Below are 24,934 nucleotides of genomic sequence, written 5' to 3'. Positions count from 1 at the left end.
TGGTTTTGTATGGGGTGACAAAAATTTGGCATGAGGTTTGAACAGCATCCAGTCCTTTCCAACACACACTGCAGTTGACACTGGCGTCATTACGGTGCACTTTTAGAAATACACTTTTTCAGAATGCTGTACAGCGCTGACCCAAAACCTAAACATATCAGTCACTGCGACATAAGCAAATCATCCATAAATATTCCAATGGTTTATTGTGAAATCAGAGCTGTTCAGAAAAATGTATTAAAATACAAACGTCGTAACATGAGAATGTGAGACTCAATACAAAACATCAGCATTTTCACAATAAGAGCACCCAGTTTTATTAAGGTCTTTGAGTGTTTGTTGCCATCATGACAATCCTAAACAAAATATTCAGTGATATTCCTTCAAATCAATACTGATAGTGTAGTTTGCGCAGACACACTGAGGTTTATCCAGTGTACAGAAGTCTGAATCATCCACATTATTTCATACGCTTTCAGAAACACGTTTACTACACGAATGTCCAGCGTTTGCTAAAACTGTTCAACTCTTTAGATGATTCCTTTCTTACAACAGCTCCAACTATGACAGCTTCTCATTACTCACCATTTCTTAATCTTACTAAAAACTTGACTTGATGTCGCTCTGTGGACTCTGGGGTCATGTGCAGCATGAGCAGGTCGGCCCCCTGGCGGACCACCACATTTAAGCTTTCGCTGGTCCTCACAGCATTATATATCTCCTCCGACGTGTTCACCTTTACCCCATTGATCTCAATAATAACATCTCCTGGCTTCATTCCGGCTCTGCAAAACAGAAAACAGGAAATGACATCATCAATAGGATGCCTTAATCAACAGCTGATAACATCATGTTCAGAGAGCAGCACATCTGTTGGCTGGAGATCCTACAATCACACGGTGGATGAGAACTCCATGAGAAACATCAGGGAAGGACGGGTCTCGCATCCTTAGCTCTTCGATTATACTGAGGAGGGGAAAAAGAGAATTTAAAGATAATAAAAGACTCACTTCAGTGCAAACACAGGAGTGTGTGCACAGGGAAATACGAAAAAATGTAATCCATGTAACAGTGTGCACAAACACACGTGAGCTAATACGATTGATTATTAACCAGTGTCTGCACATTTTATGACCAAAATTTATGAGCAATTTCTTTTTAGTCAGGCCTGTGGATATCTTTTAATATCCATAACACACATTTAATCTGATTCATTACAGCATGTACTGATAAATTAATTCAATGCATTGCAAATTAACAGCATTTCTTTTGTCACACTCTATGCCAGGGGTGGCCAACCCTGTTCCTGGAGATCTACCTTCTTGCAGATTTCAGTTGCTACCCATATCAAACACACCTGAACAAATTAATTAGGACCTGAACACCACGTGATAATTACAGGCAGGTGTGTTTGATATGGGTTGCAACTGAACTCTGCAGGAAGGTAGATCTCCAGGAACAGTGTTGGCCACCCCTGCTCTATGCAATTGAAGTAGTATGAATGTTTTGTTGAGGTGTTTTTTGTTGAAGCGAATGTAATATTGATTGTTATGCTGATATATCTACAGAGATGGGAAGTACAAATACTTTGTTACTGTACTTAAGTAGATTTTTCTAGTATCAGTACTTTACTCCACTACTTATTTCTTTGACTACTTTTTACTTACATTTTTACACAAATATCTGTACTTTCTGCTCCTTACATTTTTTAATTCACGCACGTTACTTTTATTTTCATGTGTTTGGTGGCGCGATCAATATTATTTCGTGTCATTGCGCAATATGAACAGTTTTGATGCAGTCAGTCCATATTTCCTCATTGTGCACCTGTGTGCTGCACTGCGTGGCCTTTTCAAGGCTATTGCGCACTGTACATGGTTTAGTTAATGAAGATTACAATGAGAAAGGCTAGGATGACTACGCAGATGTGACAGAGGGAGACGTTAAATCTAACATGACTGATGCTGCCCTGTTTACATGATAATAAAACACATTTTGCTCGTTCAGATCACAGGTAGACAAGAGAGACACGTTCCAGTTTAAAAGCATGCGGTTTAATGCTTAAGTCTTTTGTCCACTTCTGATCATTCTGAACAGGCTTTCTCTTGTCTTTCATTGTAATACCACGAAATATAGTGCTTTTTTGTAAAGATTTGTACATTTAATACTAAAACAATCAAATACTTTATAAAAAAATTATGCATTGTGGTTTATTTCCTTTATTTCTGATAAGTTTTATTAAATTTTCCTATTAACAATTTTTTTTCAAAAACAAAATGTAAGTATGCTGGGCAATTTATGAATAAAAATATAATTATTCCAGAATTAGTTTTAAACAGTGGATACCATTTCATCTGCAACCCAGTACTAGGAAACACCTATACTCACTCACATTCACACACACACTTATACACTGCCAGTTCAGTTGAATTATTATTCATCTATACCGCGTGTCTTTGGGACTGAGGTTGAAACGGGTACTTTTTAATTTATTACATTTTTGAGGCTGTACTTCTTTAAAGGATGTGTGTACTTTTGTTATCTCTGTCTATCTATCAAACTATCAGTCAGTCAGTCTGTCTGTCAGTCAGTCAGTCAGTCAGTCAGTCAGTCTGTCTGTCTGTCTGTCTGTCTGTCTGTCTGTCTGTCAGTCAGTCAGTCTGTCTGTCTGTCTGTCTGTCTGTCTGTGTATCCATCTTGAATTTTACTGAGAAACTGCTCAAAATACAAAAGTTTCACTCATAATTGTTAAATACAAAAACATCAAGTATACATTTTAGAAAAAGAGATATAAATGATTTTTTCTATTCAACATAGAATTAACTACAAATATTTTTTTTCCCCAGAGGTCTCTAAATTGGTATTTGGATACTCTAAAACAGTTTGGTTACAAACTAACCAAAATAAAGAAATTGATACACGTTTAAAACTAAACCAAAATGAATAAATTATACAATTATTCCATTATTTATTATCCATTTATTCATTCATTTACTTATGATTAATAAGAAAATATTAAATCATTTGGTTTAATGAAATAATTCTTTGAACAAGTAACTAGAACTGTCACCAACTGAGTAAAAGTATTGGGAATAAGAAAAGTCAATTAATTTAGAAAGAAAACACCACTGTATGTTGACTGGAGATGTGCAAGTGAGTGAGTGAGTGAGTTTGTGTGTGTGTGTGTGTCAGTGTGTGTGTCAGTGTGTGTGTGTAAGAGAGAGAGAGAAAGAGAAATGGAGTACTTTCATTCTCTCAGTCGCAGTGAAATAGGGGCTTTTGTTATAAATGTCAGCTGTCCAGCGAACACACACGCAGTGAAATTGTGCACAGTTTGAGTTTTAAGTAGTTAGAGTGTTGTAAATACTCGCGCTCGCCTCCCTCGCGACAGAACGCATATGAGATAAATGACGTCAGTACACAATAATCGGTTATGATTATTACAGAACCGATACCGAACTGTCCGCGTGTGCATCGAAGAAACAATTAATTTTGACACCCCTATTTGAAAGGTTTAATTAAAATATAGGATTAAAAGATTTAAATTTAGCCTTTTATTTACATATTTTACACTATTTTTCTTATTTGCTCATCGTCTTTACAATATGGCAAATTTGTTTCTTAAATAGCTGTACAGCACATGGAAATATTATTTTACACTTGATCTTAAACTGAAATAATTTTACAAAAAAAGACAAGTACACTGTCAGTAATAAAATAATAAAGCAAATGACTTTGTTTAACTCTAGGTATTTGAAATATGACAACACTGCTTTTCTTAAAGCAGTGTTTGAAGAGCCTTATTGTTTATCATGTTAAATGTAACAGCAGATTGCTTTGACCTGTAATGCCTGTACAATTCAGTGATGCTTTAAGACAGATCAGAATACAGCTGCTGTGTATAAATCCCACAAATACCTCAAACAGAAACATTTCTAGCATAATTCTTTTGTCGTAAAGAAATATAAAAAGTCCCAACTTTGCTCAAAGTAAGGTTTACTTGATGATACAGCCTAATGAAAAGTCTGTAATCCAAATACTTTTTTTAGTCAAGGAGCAAAGATAAATAATTTCTACTTTAATATTGAGGAGATCGCAATTGTATACAGTCTGAGCACACACACGAGATGATGAGAGGACTTGCAGTTAATTTGAAAAAGCCTATTTAAGAGCTCGCATATCTGTTTTTATGATTAATGTACATGACTGCGCTCTCATGTTACAATAAAACGCTCGATACGTTTGCAGAAATGAGTGATTGCGCAATACCTGCATTCCCTCACCAACATTCAGTAGAGTGACAGACAAGTCAGAAGAACAGAGTGAAGAGAAGAGAGCAAAATGTGTGTGTACACTGTAAAAAAATTTTTTTACAGAAAATATCCTTAAATTTTTTACAGTAATTTTTTGTCATTTCACATTATATTCAAAACTTAGTAAAATGACAACCAATCTCTCTAAATTAACCGTTTGACTTTTATTTTAGGTACTTTATTATTAAAGACAAATTACTGACATTTGTGTTTTTTATAGAGGGAAATTACAGTATTATTTATACAGTATTTTTTCTGTTATTTTAAATTATATTCAAAAGTTGGTAAAAATTACAAACATTATCTGTAAGTTAACGGCTTGACTGTTATTTTATGTACTATAAGTAATGACAAATTACAGCAATTTGTCTGTTTTTTACAAAAAAATTTATGTATTATTTACAGTGTTTTTTTCCTGTTTTTTAAGTACATTTAAAATTCCGTAAAATTAAAGTAATAAATTGTAATTACTTATTCTGTAAAAAAAAAAAAAAAAAAAAAAAGTTAAATGACTGGCAGCTACGGCCGCCAAACAAAAACCATAAAATTAAGGTAAAATTTCTTTGTTGAAAAAAAGTTCAAAAAGTAATAAATCTACAGATATTTTTATTAAAATGTTTACAGAGAAACACTGTTATTTTACAGACTTTTTCTAAATTCTTCTTCTTCTTCTTCTTTGCTGTTTTATGGCAGTCGGCATCCAACTTTTGGTGCATTACCGCCACCTACTGTACTGGAGTGTGAGCCTGAGTTTGCTACCTCCCGGAGGGAAAAAAAAAAAAAAAATTTTTTACCTACATCTTTATTCTTTTAAATCCTGTTAATTAATCCTGTATTCCTTAGATATTTCACTAAACTTTCATTGTTATCGTTTCCAAGTATAATTTTTACGCTGATTTCTGAAAAGTTTTGTTTTATAATTTCTTTCTTTAATATTTCTCTTTCTATTATGAATTTCTTGCAGCAACATAAAACATGTTCAACTGATTCCTCCTCCTGACAATCATCACACAATCCAGTTGGATGTTTTCCTATTAAATGTAATGTTTTATTTAAGCCTGTGTGTCCCATTTTTAACCGTGTTATTATTCCTTCTATTTTATTATTTCCTTTACCTTTCCTCCAATTTCCTACTTTCTCTTGTAATCTATAGTAATGTCTACCCGTTATATCCCTATCCCAATTATACTGCCACTGTTTTAATATATTCTTCTTCACTATAACTTTTGCTTCTGTTTTACTTAACAAGATATTCATAATTTCGTCTAGTTTGCATGCTTCCTTAGCTAAAAAATCTGCTGTTTCATTTCCTTTAATTCCTATATGTGCTGGAATCCACAAAAATACTATTCTAATATTTGCTCTCTGAAGTCTAAATAAAATTTCATATATTTCATATATGCAATCCTGTCTGTTCTTTGATGTCATTGACTTGATTGAACTTAATGCTGAATAGGAATCTGAACATATAACTACTTTCTTTAATCCACTTTCCTCTATCCAATAAAGCGCAGCAATTATAGCCATCAGTTCTACTGTATATATTGTTAGGTAATTGGTTGTTCTTTTCTTAATTGATATGTCTAATTTTGGTACAAATACACCAAACCCTGTTCTGCCCAAATCCAAATTTACTGACCCATCTGTGTATACTTCTGTATATTCTTTATATTTTGTCATAATTTTATCTTCAATTATTCCAGACATATTAGCGATGTTTCTATAGTCCTGGCTATTGCTAAGTAATTCCAAATCAACTAATCCTAATGGATATAACCATGGTGGTGTTGTTGCTATTGGTACTGTTTTGTTAAAGCCTTTATCAATTAATTCCATCTCTTTAGCTACTTCCATGCTATCTCTTCCAAAAAAGAGAGTTTTGTTTTTTTCATATTCCCATCTTGGAATAAGAACTCTTTTTGCTGGATTACTATTTATTTTCTGCCCTTGTAGATTTATCCAATAATTCATCATTATTTGTTTCCTTCTTAGCTCCAGTGGTATTTCTCCCATTTCTACATGAAGTGCTGAGATTGGAGTAGTTTTATAAGCTCCACAACATATTCTTAATGCCTGGGCTTGTATAACTTCTATTTTTTGCAGATTAGACTTAGAAGCTCTTCCATATATGAAACACCCATAGTCTAATACTGATCGAACCAATGCTACATATATGTTTCTTAACGCATTTCTACTCGCTCCCCATTCAGTTCCAGACAGACACCTCATTATATTTAATACTTTTTTGCATTTGTTAACTAGCTGGATAATATGTTCATTCCAAGTTAGTTTTGTATCAAGCCACATTCCCAAAAATTTAAATGACTTTACCTGCTCCAGTTTCTGTCCATACATATTAATTTCTATGTCGCAGATTTTTTTCCTAGTAAATAATACAGTTTTTGTCTTTTCAACTGATAACTTGAAACCCCATGAATATGACCATTCTTCCACTAACTTTACAGCTTCTTGTATCTTTTGTTTAACATGTTTAACATTCCTTCCTCTCTTCCACAGAGCTCCGTCATCTGCAAACAGTGACCGTCCGATATCACTTTGAATATTGGAAAATATGTCATTTATTTCTAAATTATTACGAACAAATCCATCTAATAAAGTAACACACTAAGAGTGCTCACATACACCTGTTTCAGATTCTGCTGATTGCAAACACATAGTCGGAGGATCGTTATGAACTGATTACATGCACTTTAAAAGCAGCACAGACGCACGCACCAATTGCTTAGTCTTGTTATACTGCTACTGTGAACATTATGACGCGGTTCTCTTCTTTTGCCTTGCTTTGTTTGTAAATTGTTTACGTTGTTTGCTGCTAGGACTGATCATTTGCTTGTTATTTGACCATGACTCTGGATTCACTGCATACATCTGTTTGCAGTTTGCCCGTGTGTTGACTTGTTTGCCTGACCATCTCTGTGTAATAAACCTGCATTTGAATCTGCACCTCTTTCTCAACGTCCCCTTAACGTTACAGTTCCATTTCATTTAAGATTTGGAACTGAATCATTTCATACAACGTAAACCTCTATATGTTTTAAAGTAATACTATTCAATAAAATGTAATGTTATAGTTGTGAGAATTTTAATCAGTTGTATCTCACTTGATGTTTTTTCCAAACTTTTTTGATCCAAAATAAAACTGTTAAATTACGACCAAAAGCATGTCTTGGCATTTTATTAAAGGCGTTTAATTGCAAAAAAAAAAAAATTAAATAGCGTTGTTTTCTCTTGAACTTTTAGTGCAGTCACTTTATTGATAGCGTTCGATCATAATAATCTAGGAAAAGTCTGTAAAATAACAGTGTTTCTCTGTAAAACTCTTATTGTGTTACTTTATTAAATGGATTTGATAGTAATAATCTAGGAAAAGTCTGTAAAATAAGTGTTTTTCTGTAAAAATTTTAATGACAATATCTGTAGATTTATTATTTTTTGCACTTTATTTAAACAAAGAAATTTTACTGTAATTTTATGGTTTTTGTTTGGCAGTCGTAGCTGCCAGTCATTTGACCTTTTTTTTACGATTTTTTTTTACAGTGTAGATCATTGAAATGGCAGAAAGTATGTCCACGGTTTAATTACTCTTGCTAATAACATAGTAAAAACATCTGAAAAGCATTATTCCCATAATACATTTGTTTTTGAGTAGTTTTTTTCTGTCACTGCAACACAGAAAGGCCTTTGTCCCGCCCTTACATTTCAGGTAAAACTAAACAAGGTTGACTGTGATTGGCCACTTCTCATATCATTTAAATCACTGCTTCGGAATCACGGTAGATTGTGCGGGTATTTTTGCATTAAATTGTCACAAAAATTCACAAACATTTTTATTTTTGGGGCGTGAAAATTGCATACAAATTCTCCTTGATAAATTAAGCACTTTTCAACAGAACAAGCCAATTTTCCAGGTATTCCAGCACTTGAATTTCTAAGAGCCAAATCTAGTGGTAAATAACAAAAATCTGTAGATTCCATAATGTATGAATTTTGCTCTCCTGTAAAATTGTAATAAAAGTGTTTGGCACCTGGGGGTCAAAGTCAACATCATCACTCCAATGTAACGCCTTTTCCATCCCGATTCTCCAAACCAAGAGTCTAAAAAAAAAACCCAATACCCATCTGTCAGTGAAAAAAATGCTGTCACAGACAAAAGCAAGCAGCTGTGAGGTCATTCTTACTCTGTTTGTCTGCAGATCGGTCAAGGAAGAGACGGACTCTGTCTGAGGGAATAGCGAAGGAAATCCCTGCTGTCACTTTCATGGTATTAATGCCGATGACCTCACCATCCTGAAGAGTACAAACATGACACATCAGTTTATTACATAAGGCTAGAGTATGGCCAGTACAATACAATATTGATGAACATTTGAAAACAATTCACGTTCTTAATATGACAGTCATGAAGCTCTGTGTTCCTCTGAAGGTCCAGCAATCTGTAGTCAACTACTAAATGTGCACTGATAACTTTCTCCTTCACCTTATTGTACAAGGAGGGTACCACCGTAGCTGTGAGATACGTTCTACTTGGGATTTCGTAGTGTGGTTCTAGCACACTAATTAAATGCCTAAAACCGGAGTTTTCTACCCCTGAAAAAGGTTGCATGTCTGTGGCTATAAATACTCCTACCCTAATACTCCTACTATTATGCCTACAATTGCCTTTGCTTGTGTTGAGTTACTTGGAATTTTTACTCCAAATGAAGACAGGAGAGTAGTTTGTGTTACACTTGTCAGTTTAACAGATAAAGTAATGATTTTGTGGACATCAGTAATCTAACTATTTGCCTTAATCTGATTAAAACAACAATATGATTAAGGTGTTTACATAAGTTGCTTTTTGAATGTTTATTTCATGATCCCGTTTTACATGTTAAAGCACATAATACGATTAACGTCATTGTGTCACCACGCTATCCACGTTTCTTCTGGAGTGTCATGTAATTTTGGGGAGTTTCATTCTTAATTTGTCGACTTTAACTGCAGTTTGGCACTTTCATTTTCATTCAAGAACATTTCATGCGTGCCCCCCATGACAAACGACATATTGGATCCAAGGAACTGCTAGAAGAGTGTAGTTTTAATGGCCTACTTTGCCATCTGAATAACAAGGTACACCAATTGCTTACTTACCAAATCCGTAGAGACAGGACAATCAATACGAACTGGATTTGCGATTTTTTTTATAGGAAGACGAGTGGCAAATCTGGATTTCACCATTTATAATACAAAAAGCTCTCGGGTAAAAATGTTCCTTACAAACATTTTTGTTGCGTGTTAGAAGACCACTGTAGTCCACAAATGTGGGTCCTTTCTCACTGCGGGAAAATGAAAACAAAACCTTTATTGTGGCACGTTTATAAACAACACTGACGACCCATGTCTCTGAACAATTCTTCTTCTTCCACTTGTTTTATTTACGGTAAGCAACACAACGTCGCGTCTCTCTGAATACTGTAACAGGTAGTTTTTGAAGCTATCATGCATATTAATAAAGCTGCACCTCATTCACAATAGAGCGCGCTGATTGGTTCGTCTTTCTCTTGAATTAATGATGAAAGCTCAAAGACGTCACATTGTACCCGCCGATACAGACACCCAGTCTCCATGCTGGAATTCACACAAGGAGCTCATGGCCTTGACGTAGCTTCAAAATTTCTTTTCAAACCGGAAGAACAAATTTGTTTGAAATAACGCAAAAACAACCAATTCTTCACTTTTATTGTTAAATATGTGTCCTAAGAGTGTTTTTAGCAGTGTGGAACATATATATGACTATTGACATCTCAAAAATGTGTTTTGGTGTTTCGTGACCCTTTAAACCAAAAGGCAGAAGCAGTTTTTTGAGTAAATGTCAGCGACTCACCAGGTTTATGAGAGGCCCTCCTGAATTTCCAAACTGTAAAGCAGAATTGTGATTGAGTGATGGAATGCAATTCATTAAATGATGACATACATTTTTTTTGCATGCAACACCACCCAGTTTCCAGTGCTCTTACATCAATGGTAGCGTCCGTCTGGATGTAGTCCATGTTGGAGTTGGAGAGACCCAGTTCTTTACTGCCTCTCTGTGCAGAGCTGACAATTCCAGATGTGATGGTGTTTTTAAGAGAAAAGGGGCTCCCCATGGCAACCACAAATTCACCTTGACGCACATCAGATGACTTGCCAAGACGCAACGTTGGTAAAGGATTCTGGGACAAGACAGAGAACACAATGACACTATGTAAGACTATATGGCCATGTACTAGAACTGTGGTAAAAGAAAACTGTCAAAAATCAATTGCAAAAATGGCTTTCCAAACATAAAAGCCTCCTCTGTTACTGTTGGTTTACCTAAAATTGTTGACTATAATTATTCTTTAGTTGCTGTAATATTACTGCGTTTAAAAATCTGAGGATACAAAACCAAATGTCACTAAAGTTATCACAATTTCGAGTTTATTTCCATATTTGTATGCGGCCGTTCCTCCTGAAATATTACAGCGTGTATGTAGCCTAAATACAGTATAAACAGATTAATGGGTTAACACCAGGGCTTGACATTAACACCCACCAACCGCAGGTAGACTTTAGCTGTGGCGGATTAGACAGCCACTCCCACTATCCACTTTGGCTGGTCGAAAATCATTTTTAAATTGTATTTTTTTTAAAAGTAGGGTTCAACAATAAGGATGAACCTCTAGAAATGAGAAGCAGCCCGACTGACAAAAACAACTGTGTTCACGCAAGCAAAAGAAAGCAGATAAATACAGAATGTTATGTGACGCGCGCAATTTTTTAAAAGCGTGCACGATCCCATTTCCTTGCGTGAAGCAACCTTGACCGGAAACACAATGCTGCGATCGGTTCTGTTTGAAATAGACTTGACAAAAAGTGATACACATCCACCATTTTCAAGAGCTCGAGATTTTTTAAAAAAGAAGGTATTTTATGTATGCAGCAGCAGTTGCAGCTTCAGCTTTAAACAATCTTTGAACAGATTATTAATGGGCCTAATGTTAACTGTGTGCGTTTGATCATCCTTTCATTATTGCACACGGTATGTTTTTCACCTGCTTTCTTTTTGTTAATATGGTTTAATTATCATTCTTTTCAGTAACATTGATTTAATAGATTAAATTTAATGTATAGTTAACTGCTGATCTGAGACCTTGGTCTTGGAGCTAGGACAGACTACTTTGCATAGTTTTAGACAGGCTACATGACAATAATTGTTAGTTTAGTTTTATTTAATAAAAAGTGTGTGCATATTAAAACATATATTTTGCTAGTTTTTGAAATTTTTAAATTATTTAACATTTTTGGCTAAGAAATATTTATTTATTTATTTATTTATTTATTTATTTTCCAGTGTGGTCAGAGAAAAAATTGGTACAACCCTAACGTTGAGCCCTGAAATAACTACAAAGCAACACCATCAAACCACTACCACTCATGCTCATTGAGCAAAGTCATACACAACACATCTAAATCAAGTAATTTTGCAAATATATTTTCCCAAAAACAAAAGTGAAAATGGCGAGTGGCTAGTAAAGTTGAAAAACTACTAGCCATATAGGCTGGTGATCAAAAAAGTTAATGTAGAGCCATAAAAAACATTAAAATCATATTGACCTCACACTTTTAATGTACTAACAGTGACACAATTTTGATTCTATAGGTTTAATTCTTAAATGAACAAAATTCAAAAAGAAATTACTCATTTGATAAAGACCTTTTACTAAAAATGTAAATTAATAAAATAAAATAAGTCCTTGCCCTTACCATATTAAACTATGACTCAATAAAAATAATGATGCACCGATACCATCTTTTTGGGACTGATTCGATTTCGATCCCAAAATTCTGAGTATCGACCAATACAGATCCGATCCTGATACTGTGCCATTTATTTAAGCATAATACAGTTTCTATGGTGATGTGGTCCAGCTTATGTTTCCTTTTTTAATAGTAAGATTTTTCTTTGAACTCTGCAACAGGCTACCACTATTGACTCTAATCAAAACACAAACTGGTCTCTTAAATAAACTATTGATATAAATAAAATTAGTCAAATATTCACAGTTTTCAGAGCAGCCGGTACTAGGCTAAATAATTTTCTGTTAATTAAAATCTATATTGCACCTGTCAGTTTCACTTTTATTAATTTAATCAACAACTTTGACCACAATGAGCCAGGCTTACAAACTATCCTAAAAGTATTCCCCTCGAAAGAATAAACTCAGTCGGAAGGATGAGAAAACAGAAACTTTTAATGTTACAGAATAATTTTACAGAGCGGCACACGTCACATCAGCCGGTGTGTGAATGAAGTGCTTGATGCATCACTGAGACAGCTTCCAATCCAAAACAGCAGTAAAAAGGGAAGAAATCAGTGCGTTAAGGATCTGTCCAATGTATTATTGAGCCTTTTCTAGTTTTAAATTTCAGGTAGGCCTACTTTGTGTGTGAAGAGCAGGTAATAACCCACTCAGTTCCAGTGTTGCGAATGCGATCTGCTGATCTAACAGCTACATGATTTAGAAACAGAAATGAACTCGTCGTTTCAGGTCGAAATGAACCAATATAATATATATTATATTATAATAAATTAATATAATGTAATATAATAAATTTATATTTATTTAAATTAACAGGGACAAATAGTGTTGGAGAAAGTTTTTCATGTTGTCATGAACGTGACACGCAGTTTGAATTGTAAATAAACGGAGAATGATTGACAGGTGCAGCGGAGGGGAGCGCAGAACTGAACATGAATTTAACCATGTGAATATTGATCTGCACTGTAAAAAATTGCTGTTAAAAAACGGTCAGATTCCACAGTAAAATAATGTTTTTTCACTAAAACAGTAGTATTCTGTATTCTATAGTTGCAGATATTAATTTAATTAATCAGTGGAAACATAAAAGATACTTATATAATTACTTTACAGTTAAGAGATACTGTAACATACAAACACAGTTCAGTTAAGATAAAGACACACTCAGACCTCATGAATCAGACCTTGTACTTCAACAATGGTAACAATTAAAATGTTTCATACTGCAATGCATGCTGGTTGTGGCACAGTACAAATTTCCCAGCATGCATTGCGGCATGAATAAATGTAGTATAATGGTCTTACAGTTTTCTTTATTTGCGTTTTATTCTGCTTTTATTTATGTTTAGACTTTTAGTTGCCTGTTTGTGAGTTAAACTGTTAATTTTGTTACTTGTCACCATAGTTGAGGTTCATATGCTGATTATTGATGTCTGTTTGAGTGCAACTTACATCATAGAGCAAAGTGTTTTTGTCCAAGATATTCTTAAAAACTTCTAGAAATCATTGCCACATATATTGTGAAACAATAGAATTAACGTTGAATAAGAGCAGTAAATAATATTACATTAAATTAGAACAGATTCTGGCATTTAATAGCAACATAAACATTACCAGACATTATTTAGGTTTTTGGCTGGCTTGCCACATCAAGTAAGTTTTTTAAACGAAGCTCCTAACAATTGCAGCAGCCAAAATATATTATTGATAATGATGTCAGGGCTAAAAGCCCAACTAAAGCAAACTCTGTTCTCCATGATGGTGACGTAAAATGTTACCCTTACTCTCAAGAAGAACTTTAGTAGATGTTACACAAAAATAAACGTTTCAGTAATAAGTGAAGCTGGTGATGATGTTTGTAGAGTTGTTTAATCATCCGCTGATCATTTAAATGATTTAATCATTTGTTGACCTTCAGGTTATTTTATTATAATGCTGTGACTAAAGTTGTAGTTTTGTATGTTCTGTTCTTGTTTTTTCCCTTCAGTATTTCTTCATTTGTTCATCGTTAATCCTCAATCATCATTTAATTAGTCGTTTGATTAATTCATTTACTTCAGCTTTGCTACACGTTTCTTGAACACTCAGTAGTGTGGACACTTCAATTAAAACTGAAGTATATGCTCTGGGGTTTAAAGGGTTAAAGGTGTGAGAGGTAAAATCTCAGTGTAAAATGTATTTTAACAGTAATATACTGTTAATTTAAACTACGGAAATAGACTGTAAAAAAACAGTAGATTGCTGGCAACCACAGCTGACATAGTTTACTGTTAAATAAAGGAAAAAACAGTATTTTACTGTAAAACCTGAAGCTAATTTCTTCTGTGTGTCACCGTTGTGGAGAAGAGTAGAGCCAGTGTATGAGTTAAAGATGAACAGTGAACTGCTGATGTTGTTCTGCATGTTTCTCTATTTAAGGATAGCGGCTGTTTAGTTGCTGATGCAGTCAGAATCTCTGGTAGTTCCAGATTTACATGTTTGTGTGCTGTTGTGAAAAATGAGACGTTAGAGTTAAACCGAACTTTTCTAATTAACTAAAATAAGTTATCATTATAAGTATACTTCTGAGCATGTATAGCACAATACTTCATAAACTCATTCAGCAGTTGACCAATTTGAGGCAGTTGCTTTCAGTGAACAAAATGAGTTCCCTTGAGTATTGTGTAAATCAATGTAGTTCATGTATTTTTACAGCGACATACTGTAAAATAACAGTACATTGCTGGCAACAGCAGCTGCCAGTATTTTACTGTTTTTTAACGGGACAATTTTTAACAGTGTGTACTTCACATTAAACTATAGAATGGCTTCAAAACATTTGGGATACAGTAGGCCTACAAGACAACTTTCTACTGTCTTATAAAAGGCTAACTTTTTGGCTTTTCTTTGCTTATAAATTACACAGAATATAGAGCACGTGCAAGATGGGATTTGCAGTAAAAATATGCAGTATTGAACCGATATCCAATCCAAGTATCAGGATCGGTGCATCCCTAATTAAAAAATTAAATATCCCCAAAAGATTACATATGTTAACAGTACAACCTCAAAGCTCCATCTGTACCTTAACATTGATTTTGATGGTGGCGATGTCTGCAGCCTGGTCCACATCCTGAACTGTGGCGTTGTAAGTCTCACCATTGGTCAGTTTGACACGAACACCAGGCTTGTTGGCGACCACATGGGCATTTGTCACTATCAGGTCATCACTACTTATTATAAAGCCAGAGCCATTCGAGATGGGGACCTCACGGCCAGAAAAGGGGTGTCTGAAAAGAAAGAGTGTAAAATTAGTCACAATTCCCAAACACAACTGAAACTAAAACCATCTGGTCATCTTAAAATAGAAACAAGTGATCCAAAAAGTCTCTATAGAGAAAATCAACATAAAACACCCTGCTGAAAAAAACAATCCTGTTGTGCGCGCGCATGTAAAGGTAACTGGGTGAACAAGTCAAACAAAGTATATACACAAGAGAACATAAAAATATACAACAATTCAAAAAAATGAAGCAAGAATAATAAAGATTTAAATAAAACATATAATAGATAGATAGTACAATAATAATAATGATAGTAATAATGTCAGTGAAAATGACAACAGCATTATTAATAACAACAACAACAACAACTACAACTACCACTTATGATTACTTAACATTCAGAAATTAAACCGAATTAACAAAAAATATTGTAAATATATGTGTAGTGTTAAAACATTGTTGGGTTTTACAACCCTGCGAAATGTGAGAATGTTTTAACAATAGAAATGATAAAAAAGTAAAGAATTAGGGTAACTTGATTGTTTTTATAAATGTAAGTGAGTTGAACATAAAACAGTCAAGTTGCCCCCAATAAACTTAAGAATTGAGTTGCTTCAACACGTTAAATAAGTATTTTATAAATGTCTGATAACAATAATTTTGTTAATAATAATGACATTTGGGGAAAAGGGTTTGGTTCTATTTTTATAGTAATTAAATGTTTATAATTTAAAATGTTTATAATAATTAGATGTTTTGCCGCCTTGTTTTTGAGTTGTGCAATGCAAAAAGACCCTCTTAAAGCAAGATTAGGGAAGCACTGAAATGAAGCTTGTTGATTGAAACGGAAAATTCTAGATGCATTTGGCTGAAAACTGACACTGAAAAGGCTTTTTAATAATTGGAAATTATTTTAATAAATAAAAAAATTATAGTTTTATATCAAATAATAAAGTAATTTGGCGACGCAGTAGGTAGTGCTGTCACCACACAGCAAGAAAGTCGCTGGTTCGAGCCTCGGCTAAATCAGTTGGCATTTCTGTGTGGAGTTTGCATGTTCTCCCTGCGTTCGCGTGGGTTTTCTCCGAGTGCTATGGTTTCCCCCACAGTCCAAAGACATGCGGTACAGGTGAATTGAGTAGGCTAAATTGTCCGTAGTGTATGAATGAGTATGTATGTATGTTTCCCAGAGATGGGTTGCAGCTGGGAGGGCACCCGCTGCTTAAAATCATATGCTGGATAAGTTGGTGGTTCATTCCGCTGTGGTGACCCCAGATTAATAAAAGGACTGATCCGAAAAGAAAATAAACGAATGAATGAATAAAGTATTTTTGTGAGGCTTTTAAATTAAACTCAATAACTTAAATTAACAGTGAAATTAATAGTAAAAATAAAAATGATTCCATCATTTACTCACCCTCTGCATATTTGAAATCGTTATGAGTTTCTTTCTTCTGTTAAACACAAAAGAAGACATTTTCAATAATGCTGAAAACCTCTAGCTATTGACTTCTATTGCAGGAAAAATAACTACTATGGAAGTCAATGTTCAGGTTTTCAGCATTATTAAAAATATCTTCTTTTATGTTCAACAGAGTCAAAAAAACTCATCAGAAATGATGACAGAAGTTTCCTTTTAGGGTAAACCACACAACTACTTGCAAATATGCTCATGTTACATTCCCTCGAGTTAGACAGTTCAGTTTATTCTTCTTTTTAAGAGCCTCTATTATGGGTTTTTGAGAATGACCTTCCATGTATTGTGTAACACAGCTCTAAGTGAAGTGAATTATTCAGCTAAGACTTAAATCTGCAAGTGCGCAGTGTTTAAAACTGTTGATTCATTTATAAAAGAGTCGACTCGCAGTGCTTTAAATGAATCGTCTTGATAACGAGTCTTTAGCCGTGCCGGCGTGACCAGGAAATGGAACTTAAGCCCCGCTCAGGGCCGGATTAACCAATGGGCCTTATAGGCACAGGCCCAGTGGCCCGAGCGCACTTGGGGCCCCTGCGAGGGGGGAGAAGAAAAAGACAATTTCGGGGTGTCTTTTTAGGCTAACTGCAAATAGCGCACCTAGTTGGAATAAGCTATTCACGCTTTATGCCCATCGATGCTTGATTGACAGAGACAACATGAGTAAAGAGCAGGGCCAGACGGAATCTGCGGACGTATTTTACTATTTCTGCTGAGAATTTTGGTAAAAATCTGAGGATTTCTGCAGAATTATTTTGGGAGTTTCCAGCAGAGTATCATAACTTACACCTTAATATATTAAATAAAAAGTAATAATTTACTGAATAAAAACTGAATAAATTCAGATTTACACATTTACTCAAGTAAATAAACAGAATTAATGATAGGCTAAAAATCTGCAGAATTCTGTGCGCACAGATTCTGTGTGGGCCTAGTAAAGAGCTATGCAGCATCACAGCCTGAGTGGCGTACCTCGTAATGTGCACAACAACATCTTTGACGCAATTGATTATCAACCCGGTTCGAATCCAACATCTTCTGAAATTGTGCTACTTTTTTTCTCCCCATTACATATCAGATTAGAAATATATTTATTTTTAACAGGAAGGAAACATTTTTAATAAATAATGCAAATGTGGATCAGTTTCTTTCTCTATTTCACAAGTGTAAGTATGTGCAATTAAAATGGTTGCCTCTTTGTTTTCTCTACAAATTATGTATTTAATTGTTTTTTGCTACTTATAACCGCTTGTAGTGCATCTGGTTAACTCTTTATATTCTCATTTCACGTCTAATGCCATGATGAAAATGCGACGCGTGCTGCTTTGTTTATGGATTTAAATGCGTTTGCATTTAAACTCACAATCCTCTGGCACTTGTCGTTGCTATGGCCATCATCAGTTTCCGGGATAAATAACAAAACGGGAGGGTGGCGGGAGATGGGTCTGAAATTACAGGAGACTCCCGAAAAAAACGTGAGTGTTGGCAGGTATACTCACACATACACTCTGCACTCTGACTACTTCAATATTGTTGATAAGCCATGGTGGCCATTTCTCTCTGTCTCACGCTGAACGCTGTTGACCAATCACAACAGAGTACAATAGGACCAATCAGTGTAGATTAGCATCGCGTTAGGGAGGGGTGTAGGAACAAATTAACTGTTAAATAATCATAAGCGAGTCGCTGCCATAATTTGGTAAAAATAAATGCATATTCTACGACAATGAAAGTGTTCTTTGACCTTGAATGCACATCAGCCTGTTGTTGGAGACCCCCCAAAAAACCAAAATATGACCCTTTTTAATGTATAATAGGGGCTCTTTAAATCCATTCAGACAAACTCCGGGTCTGACAAAAGAACTTTTAGCTTAGCTTAGCATAGATCCTTGAATCAGATTAGACCATTAGCATCTCGCTCAAAAAATTCCAAAGAGTTTTTAAAGTAAAACTTGACTCTTGTGTAGTTAAAGTATGCACCAAGACTGATGGAAATGAATAGCTGCTATGTTCCAACTTGACATGGCTAGTAACTATACCTATACGCCTCTCGGGAAGTATACATGGGCATTCTGTTTGAATGGGTAAATCAAATTCTTCAAAAATGCTTGCCAAGATTACGATTACATTACATACTATGAATAACCAATAAAATTAAACAGTAACTGTCCTTTTAGTTTCATTTATAAATGTCCATATCACACAATATCTGCAGAAACTCACATCTAGTCCAAGCCCCTCCCCTGGAGAATTGTCATTCTATACTGATCGCTGATTGGCTCATGTACTAAAAGGTGGGCTTTATTTGCCATATATCAATCACTGATTGGCTCCTGTACTAGAAGGTGGGGCTTCATTCGCCATAATGACTGTTTCACTTTTCCCATTCAAAAGTATACGAGTGACACGTCATGTGTATTCTATAATCTTTGCTATACTCTCATTCTGGAGTAATAATCAAAGATTTTGGACTATTTGTTAGACCCAGAGATCAGCTGAACGGATTAAAATGATCAAACTCAACAGTTTAACTCTGAGTGACTTGAAAAATGAGCCTATTTGCCAAAAAGTCTTCCTTTAAATACGTCATAATTAATATAAAACAAAAAAAAGTATATTGTTTGCTTTCATAACTTAAATTACAGTCAATGTAACTGCATAGAGACTCAAAATGTGTGTGTGTGTGTGTGTGTGTGTGTGTGTGTTTTATAATCAGTGAGGGACCACTGACTTCTCAAAATATCACAAGAACGCAAGCATGTTTGGAGTAAATGACAACAGAATTTTCACTTCTGGCCTTTTAATGATTCCTCTCTCTACAGCATATCTCCAAATTAATCAAAAATCAACCCTAAAACCTGTTTCCAAAAATCATCAGAAAATTTACAAGTACAAAAAGAACATTTTTGTGAATTTTTTATTATTATTATTATTTATTATTAAATATATTGCAGGGATAGTAGTACCTGTGTAATATTTTGAAATGAATTTCTTCTACCTGATTTGGGCGTAAAAATGTATTGTTGACCAAATATCATCTATAAATGGGAAAGAAAAATATTGTTTCCATTTCAAAATGGCTTTCAGGAAACATGTTTCACCAATGCGTAAAGCACTTTGAGTGTGCAGGAAACGTGCTATATAAATGTAAGGAATTATTATTATTAATTATTATTTATTTATTTCTATGTGAAACACTTTCATGAGCCCATTTAGCCAATAAGACAAAAACATAGTTTTATTACAGTAAACTAACATTTATCCACACAAAATAAACCTGACTGTATTATTGTAGTAAAGCCGTGGTTAATTGTGTTAAATATGCCATTTCAGCCTGCAGAATGGCATTTCAAACTGTGGCCTAACAAAAATATAGAAAATAAATATCGAGTTTCTGTAATATAAAACTAAATAATTCCTCTCACTGTATGTTATAGTTCCTAAAGTTAACAAGACAGAAACAAATGTAAGTTAATTTGAACAGAATCACTCAAATAGCAATTAATCTGACTGATGTTAATGTTAAAGGTTTGATAAGCTTTTAAGTAAAACAATAGATTAAAGTTACAGTACCGTTAATATACGTTACATTAAGTTGCATCAATGTTAGCATTAGCATCAAATGCTAATTAGCGCTACTAGCCTGTGACATACAGTAATAAACGTTAGATCTATTTACACTGACTTAAATATTCATTTGTTTAATTTGTAATTATTTATTTTATTTAGGTTATTTTTTCTTTTTAATTCGCATTTTTCACTTAGTGAAGGCGGGGACTGTTGACTAACGTTAGTAGCTCTAAATTAGTTGACTGCAATGCTGTGACGGTGTTAGCATGTAGCATGTTCACACAAAATAAGTACAGTTCGCAATTAAAACCATTTCCCACCTTTTGTTGTAACTTAATAAAACCTACTGCAATTAATGTAAACAAATGTAACAAAGATGTTTAATCCACAAGAATTTGATCATTATTCCTACCTGTTCACATCGGTTCAGTCCTTATTTAGGCTAGAGTGGGTTATTTTTTGTGAATGAATCTGTGGATTTAAATAAATTGTGAGAGTCGATTCATCCTTGACCTATTCATAAATACAACAGTTGCTTTGTTGCTGAATAAATGTCTTATTCACTTAAGACAGTGTCCTACCACCACCTACTGGCGGCTTCAGGTAATACATGGATAACTTCATTTTGTTGCATATTTTTCTTTTAAATTTATTATTTGAAGCATTATTCATTTAAAAAGAATTCACAACAATAACGAATTTATATAATCATAATATATAAAATATAATATAACTGATAATAATAATACTGTTAAAAATGATAAATAATTGATAACGAAAATATAAAATAACTGAAATGAGCTACTCAAAATAAATGAATCATACACACACACGCACACACACACACACACACACACATACACGCGCGCGCGCGCGCGTATAAATATATAGAAACATGGTAAAAATTGTAACAATAAGCAAAACGCAGAAAAGTTGTGCATGACAGAAAAAAAATACATTGGCCTTTAAGTGCAAAATTAATTTAATTAATAATTGGAAAAAATGTGTATAAGCAGGTGGCTGTGTGAGCACATTAAGGCGAATGAGCCAGTCAGTCTAGCGCGGCCCTGCATTAGAAGTTTGTTGTGTTTTAAAAAGTCTCTACGTCATACCAAATGGAATTGTGGAACTCTGACATCATCAGTGACAGTATAAAGCTTTTTGACGTAGCAGAAACTCTCATTAGCTTCTTTGGATGTCTAGTAGTTCAGTACTTTCTGCGATTCAACAGTACAGTGATAAAATGGCATTTTCAAAACTGATTAACCGTCTGAAGAAAGCGTTTGGTGTTAAGTGTGCGAACGAACAACCGTGTGAGCCACTCGAACCCACCGGCAGCACGACAGAGAATCACCGTCATCTGATGACCGATGACCCGGCCGTCGCTGCAGGAAAACAGGCAGGGAGACAGAAAAAGAGGAAACTCAAATTGTCTCCCATCTTCTTCACCTGTTTTTCCAGAAGAAGAGCTACTGTTGTTGGTAAAATAGATTTATGAGCACTTTTAATTACTAAAGCATACTGTTAAACACACCAAACACATCACATAAGTGTTTAAAGATCAGAAATGAACATTAACTGGAGGACATTTTAGAAAGAGTTTCTTAAAGCCACAGTTCACATAAACAAGACAATTCTGTCATAATTTACTCCTTAAACCTGTTTGAGGTGCTTTCAGCCATTGACTTCCACAGTATTTTGTGTTCCTACAATGAAGGTTAATGGCTGCTGATTTCAGGAATTTTCTTCAGAATTTGTAGTTTTGTGTAAAAAACAGAAAAAATAAGAATTATTTGTATTAGGATTTTTTATTTCAGTGAGCTTTGCCTTTAGATATATAGTTTACTTGTTTGCTAATTCAATGCAGAAAACCCATGAAGATCATCAATAAAAACACATTGAGTAATGTTTCTGCAAATGAACTGTTCAAATATCTTGTCAAAAAGAGTTGTAGAGTCATATTAATGATGTTCCTTCCTCTCTTTAGATCAGCTATGTGTGCAGGAGATCCACGAACTTCACGCAGAGCCCATCAGTAGCTCTAAATTCTTCTGCACTGCTGTGAGCAACCTGGAGCTGGAAGTTCTCCAACCTCCAGCTCTTGATGCTCCAGCAGACGAAGATTTGGACTTTAAACCTGAAGTGAACAGCTTTGACTCTGCAGTGGTCATTGAGAACGACTCTGCAGAGCTTCACTTCCCAGAAGACAACGCATCCTCCCTCAGTGAGGACAGCCTGGAGCAAGAGCTTGATAGTCCTCCAAGTTCACCATCTGATGAGGACAATGAACTTCCAGTGAGCCAGCAGCTCATAACAGATGACATCTGTGACTCTGCCCTGGATGAAAACTCGAACCCTTTACCGGATCAGGTCTCACAAGAGGACTCTGCTGTGAAGTCTACAGCAGATGATGGGACCTGCTTGGACAATAGTAAGTTTATTGCTGGAGTTCAGAACATTTGTTTAGGCTCATCAAACTTTGTAAAATTATACAGTTGAAGTCAAAATTATTCACCCTCCTGTGATTTTGTATTAATATTTTTTAAATATTTCCCAAATGATGCAGAGCAATAAAGTTTAAGTATTCAGAACTTTAAGCTGAACACTGGTATCTTGAAAATATCCAGTAAATATGATGTACTGTCATCACGACAAAGATAAAAGACATCAGTTATTAGAAATGAGTTATTAAAACTATCATGTTCTGAAATCTGACAATAATTCTGACTTCAACTGTTTGTGTTTTTATTTGGTTTATAATTTAATGACATTTTCTTCATTTTTAACAGATGACATCAGCTGCCGCTACAAACTCGGAAAGCAGCTTGGTGAAGGAGGTTTCGGCTCCGTGTATGAGGGGATTCGCATACAGGATGGTCTGCAGGTATTCATTTTTGTAGACTCAAATCCTCTGATGAAGTTCCCTGTTTAAAGAACATCATCAGAGCTTTCATTGTTTGGACATTTCTGCTGACGAATGAATCCTCTGTTCAGGATTTATGACTGAATGAAATGATCTCCGTGCACATGTTAATTGTTCGCTTGTTCCTTTAAACAGGTGGCAGTTAAATTTGTCCAGAAGACCCCAAATATGCAAGATGTCAGCTCTGTGAGTAGACTACACTTTCTGTTCGCTGTGTTCAGTTTATAAAGTCTTATATTTATTATAGACCACAGGCTGTGGTCAGAAACCCTTGTTTGAAAACCAACATTATTATTTTGTTTTCAGTCATGTGACCAGCCACTTCCTCTAGAGATCACCTTGGCAAACATGGCCAGCGGTGGCTCCAGGTGTCCGAATATTATTAAGCTTCTGGACTGGCAGGTCTTTAAAAACCATTATGTCATGGTGATGGAGCGGCCTAGTCCAAGCATGGACCTGGAGGCATTCCTTGAAGTCAGCGGAGGAGTCCTCAGTGAGAAAACAGCACATACCATCATGAGGCAAGCTGTTTATGCGGCCAACGTGTGCTGTTACCGCGGGGTGTTCCACCGGGATATTAAGCTTCAAAACCTGCTGGTGAACCCCGACACACTGGAAGTCAAGCTGATCGACTTCGGGTGTGGAGACTTCATGATGGAATCAGCCTACAGTCTCTTCTCTGGTAGGTGTTTTGAATAGTGTGGTCAAAAGTATCGACTTCGGTACCAATCGATTCTGACATTTAACAAGTCAATTTGAGCGCTGTTAAACACCACTGATTGGCCATTGGTGTTCACATGCTCAGCAAATATGACTGTGATGAGTGTCGGTATCGATTGGTAGTTGATACTTTTGACAACACTAGTTATGAATGTGCATAAGCATTATTAATATACGTATTGAAAGCTGGTTAATTAGCACAGCTGAAGCCCATCTGGTATATATATTCAACATGATGCTAAACTAAACGTCTCTCCTCCAGGCACAGAAGCGTACATCCCGCCAGAGTTTTATGAAAAAGGATGCTACCGGGCCAAACCAGCGACGGTCTATTCTCTTGGGGTTCTTCTGTTCACAATGCTCCATGGAGAATTCCCATCAGCGTATGACCTGTACTACCTCCAACATGACTGGTCCAAATTTACCCTCTCTCAAGGTGAGATGTTCATCAAAGAACAATTAAGTGAAACAGCTTAATAATAATAATAACAATAACCTCACCTCTCCATTTCTTCTTCACAGAATGCTGTGATATGATGACGGCTTGTCTGCATGAGAATCCAGAGTGCAGAATTCCTCTAGAAGAGATGCCTTACCACGACTGGTCCATGCTGGAGTTCTGAGTCACATTAGCAGAATGTTTTGTATATTTGATTTTTCTACATGTCTGTAATAAAGATATATTTTATTGAACTCACTTGTGTTGTGGCTTATATTGTGATCTAGCCCCAGTGTTGTCAGATTGTGTGGATTTAAAATGGTTTTGTTTGGGGTGACAAAAATTTGGCATGAGGTTTGAACAGCATCCAGTCCTTTCCAACACACACTGC

General features: G+C 35.1%; 2 protein-coding genes and 1 long non-coding RNA gene across 3 annotated transcripts in view; 1 reads left to right on the top strand and 2 right to left on the bottom strand.

The window, feature by feature from the left end:
• Positions 1–18,906, bottom strand: part of LOC137490466 (uncharacterized) — a 57,248-nt gene extending 38,342 nt beyond the window's left edge. The window contains exon 1 of the long non-coding RNA XR_012389167.1: positions 18,844–18,906. This is a non-coding gene — a long non-coding RNA (uncharacterized lncRNA). The remainder of the gene's footprint in view (positions 1–18,843) is intronic.
• LOC799006 (serine protease HTRA2, mitochondrial) lies at positions 191–18,286 on the bottom strand. The gene is made up of 8 exons (XM_073920036.1): positions 18,255–18,286; positions 15,219–15,423; positions 10,331–10,525; positions 10,198–10,230; positions 8,513–8,621; positions 8,360–8,429; positions 869–966; positions 191–783 (listed from the first exon to the last, which is right to left on the bottom strand). Exons 1-8 carry the CDS (start codon positions 18,284–18,286, stop codon positions 578–580), a joined length of 948 nt encoding a protein of 315 aa, XP_073776137.1. The 3' UTR covers positions 191–577.
• Positions 18,907–21,514: 2,608 nt separating the features above from the next.
• si:dkey-265c15.9 lies at positions 21,515–24,800 on the top strand. The gene is made up of 7 exons (XM_017358946.4): positions 21,515–21,942; positions 22,449–22,892; positions 23,251–23,345; positions 23,520–23,570; positions 23,691–24,066; positions 24,367–24,540; positions 24,627–24,800. Exons 1-7 carry the CDS (start codon positions 21,657–21,659, stop codon positions 24,725–24,727), a joined length of 1,527 nt encoding a protein of 508 aa, XP_017214435.1. The 5' UTR covers positions 21,515–21,656; the 3' UTR covers positions 24,728–24,800.
• The last annotated feature ends 134 nt before the right edge of the window (positions 24,801–24,934 follow it).

Source organism: Danio rerio, chromosome 13 (genome assembly GCF_049306965.1).
Source record: "Danio rerio strain Tuebingen ecotype United States chromosome 13, GRCz12tu, whole genome shotgun sequence".
NCBI lineage: Eukaryota > Metazoa > Chordata > Actinopteri > Cypriniformes > Danionidae > Danio > Danio rerio.
This window is presented reverse-complemented; position numbering and strand designations above follow the sequence as displayed.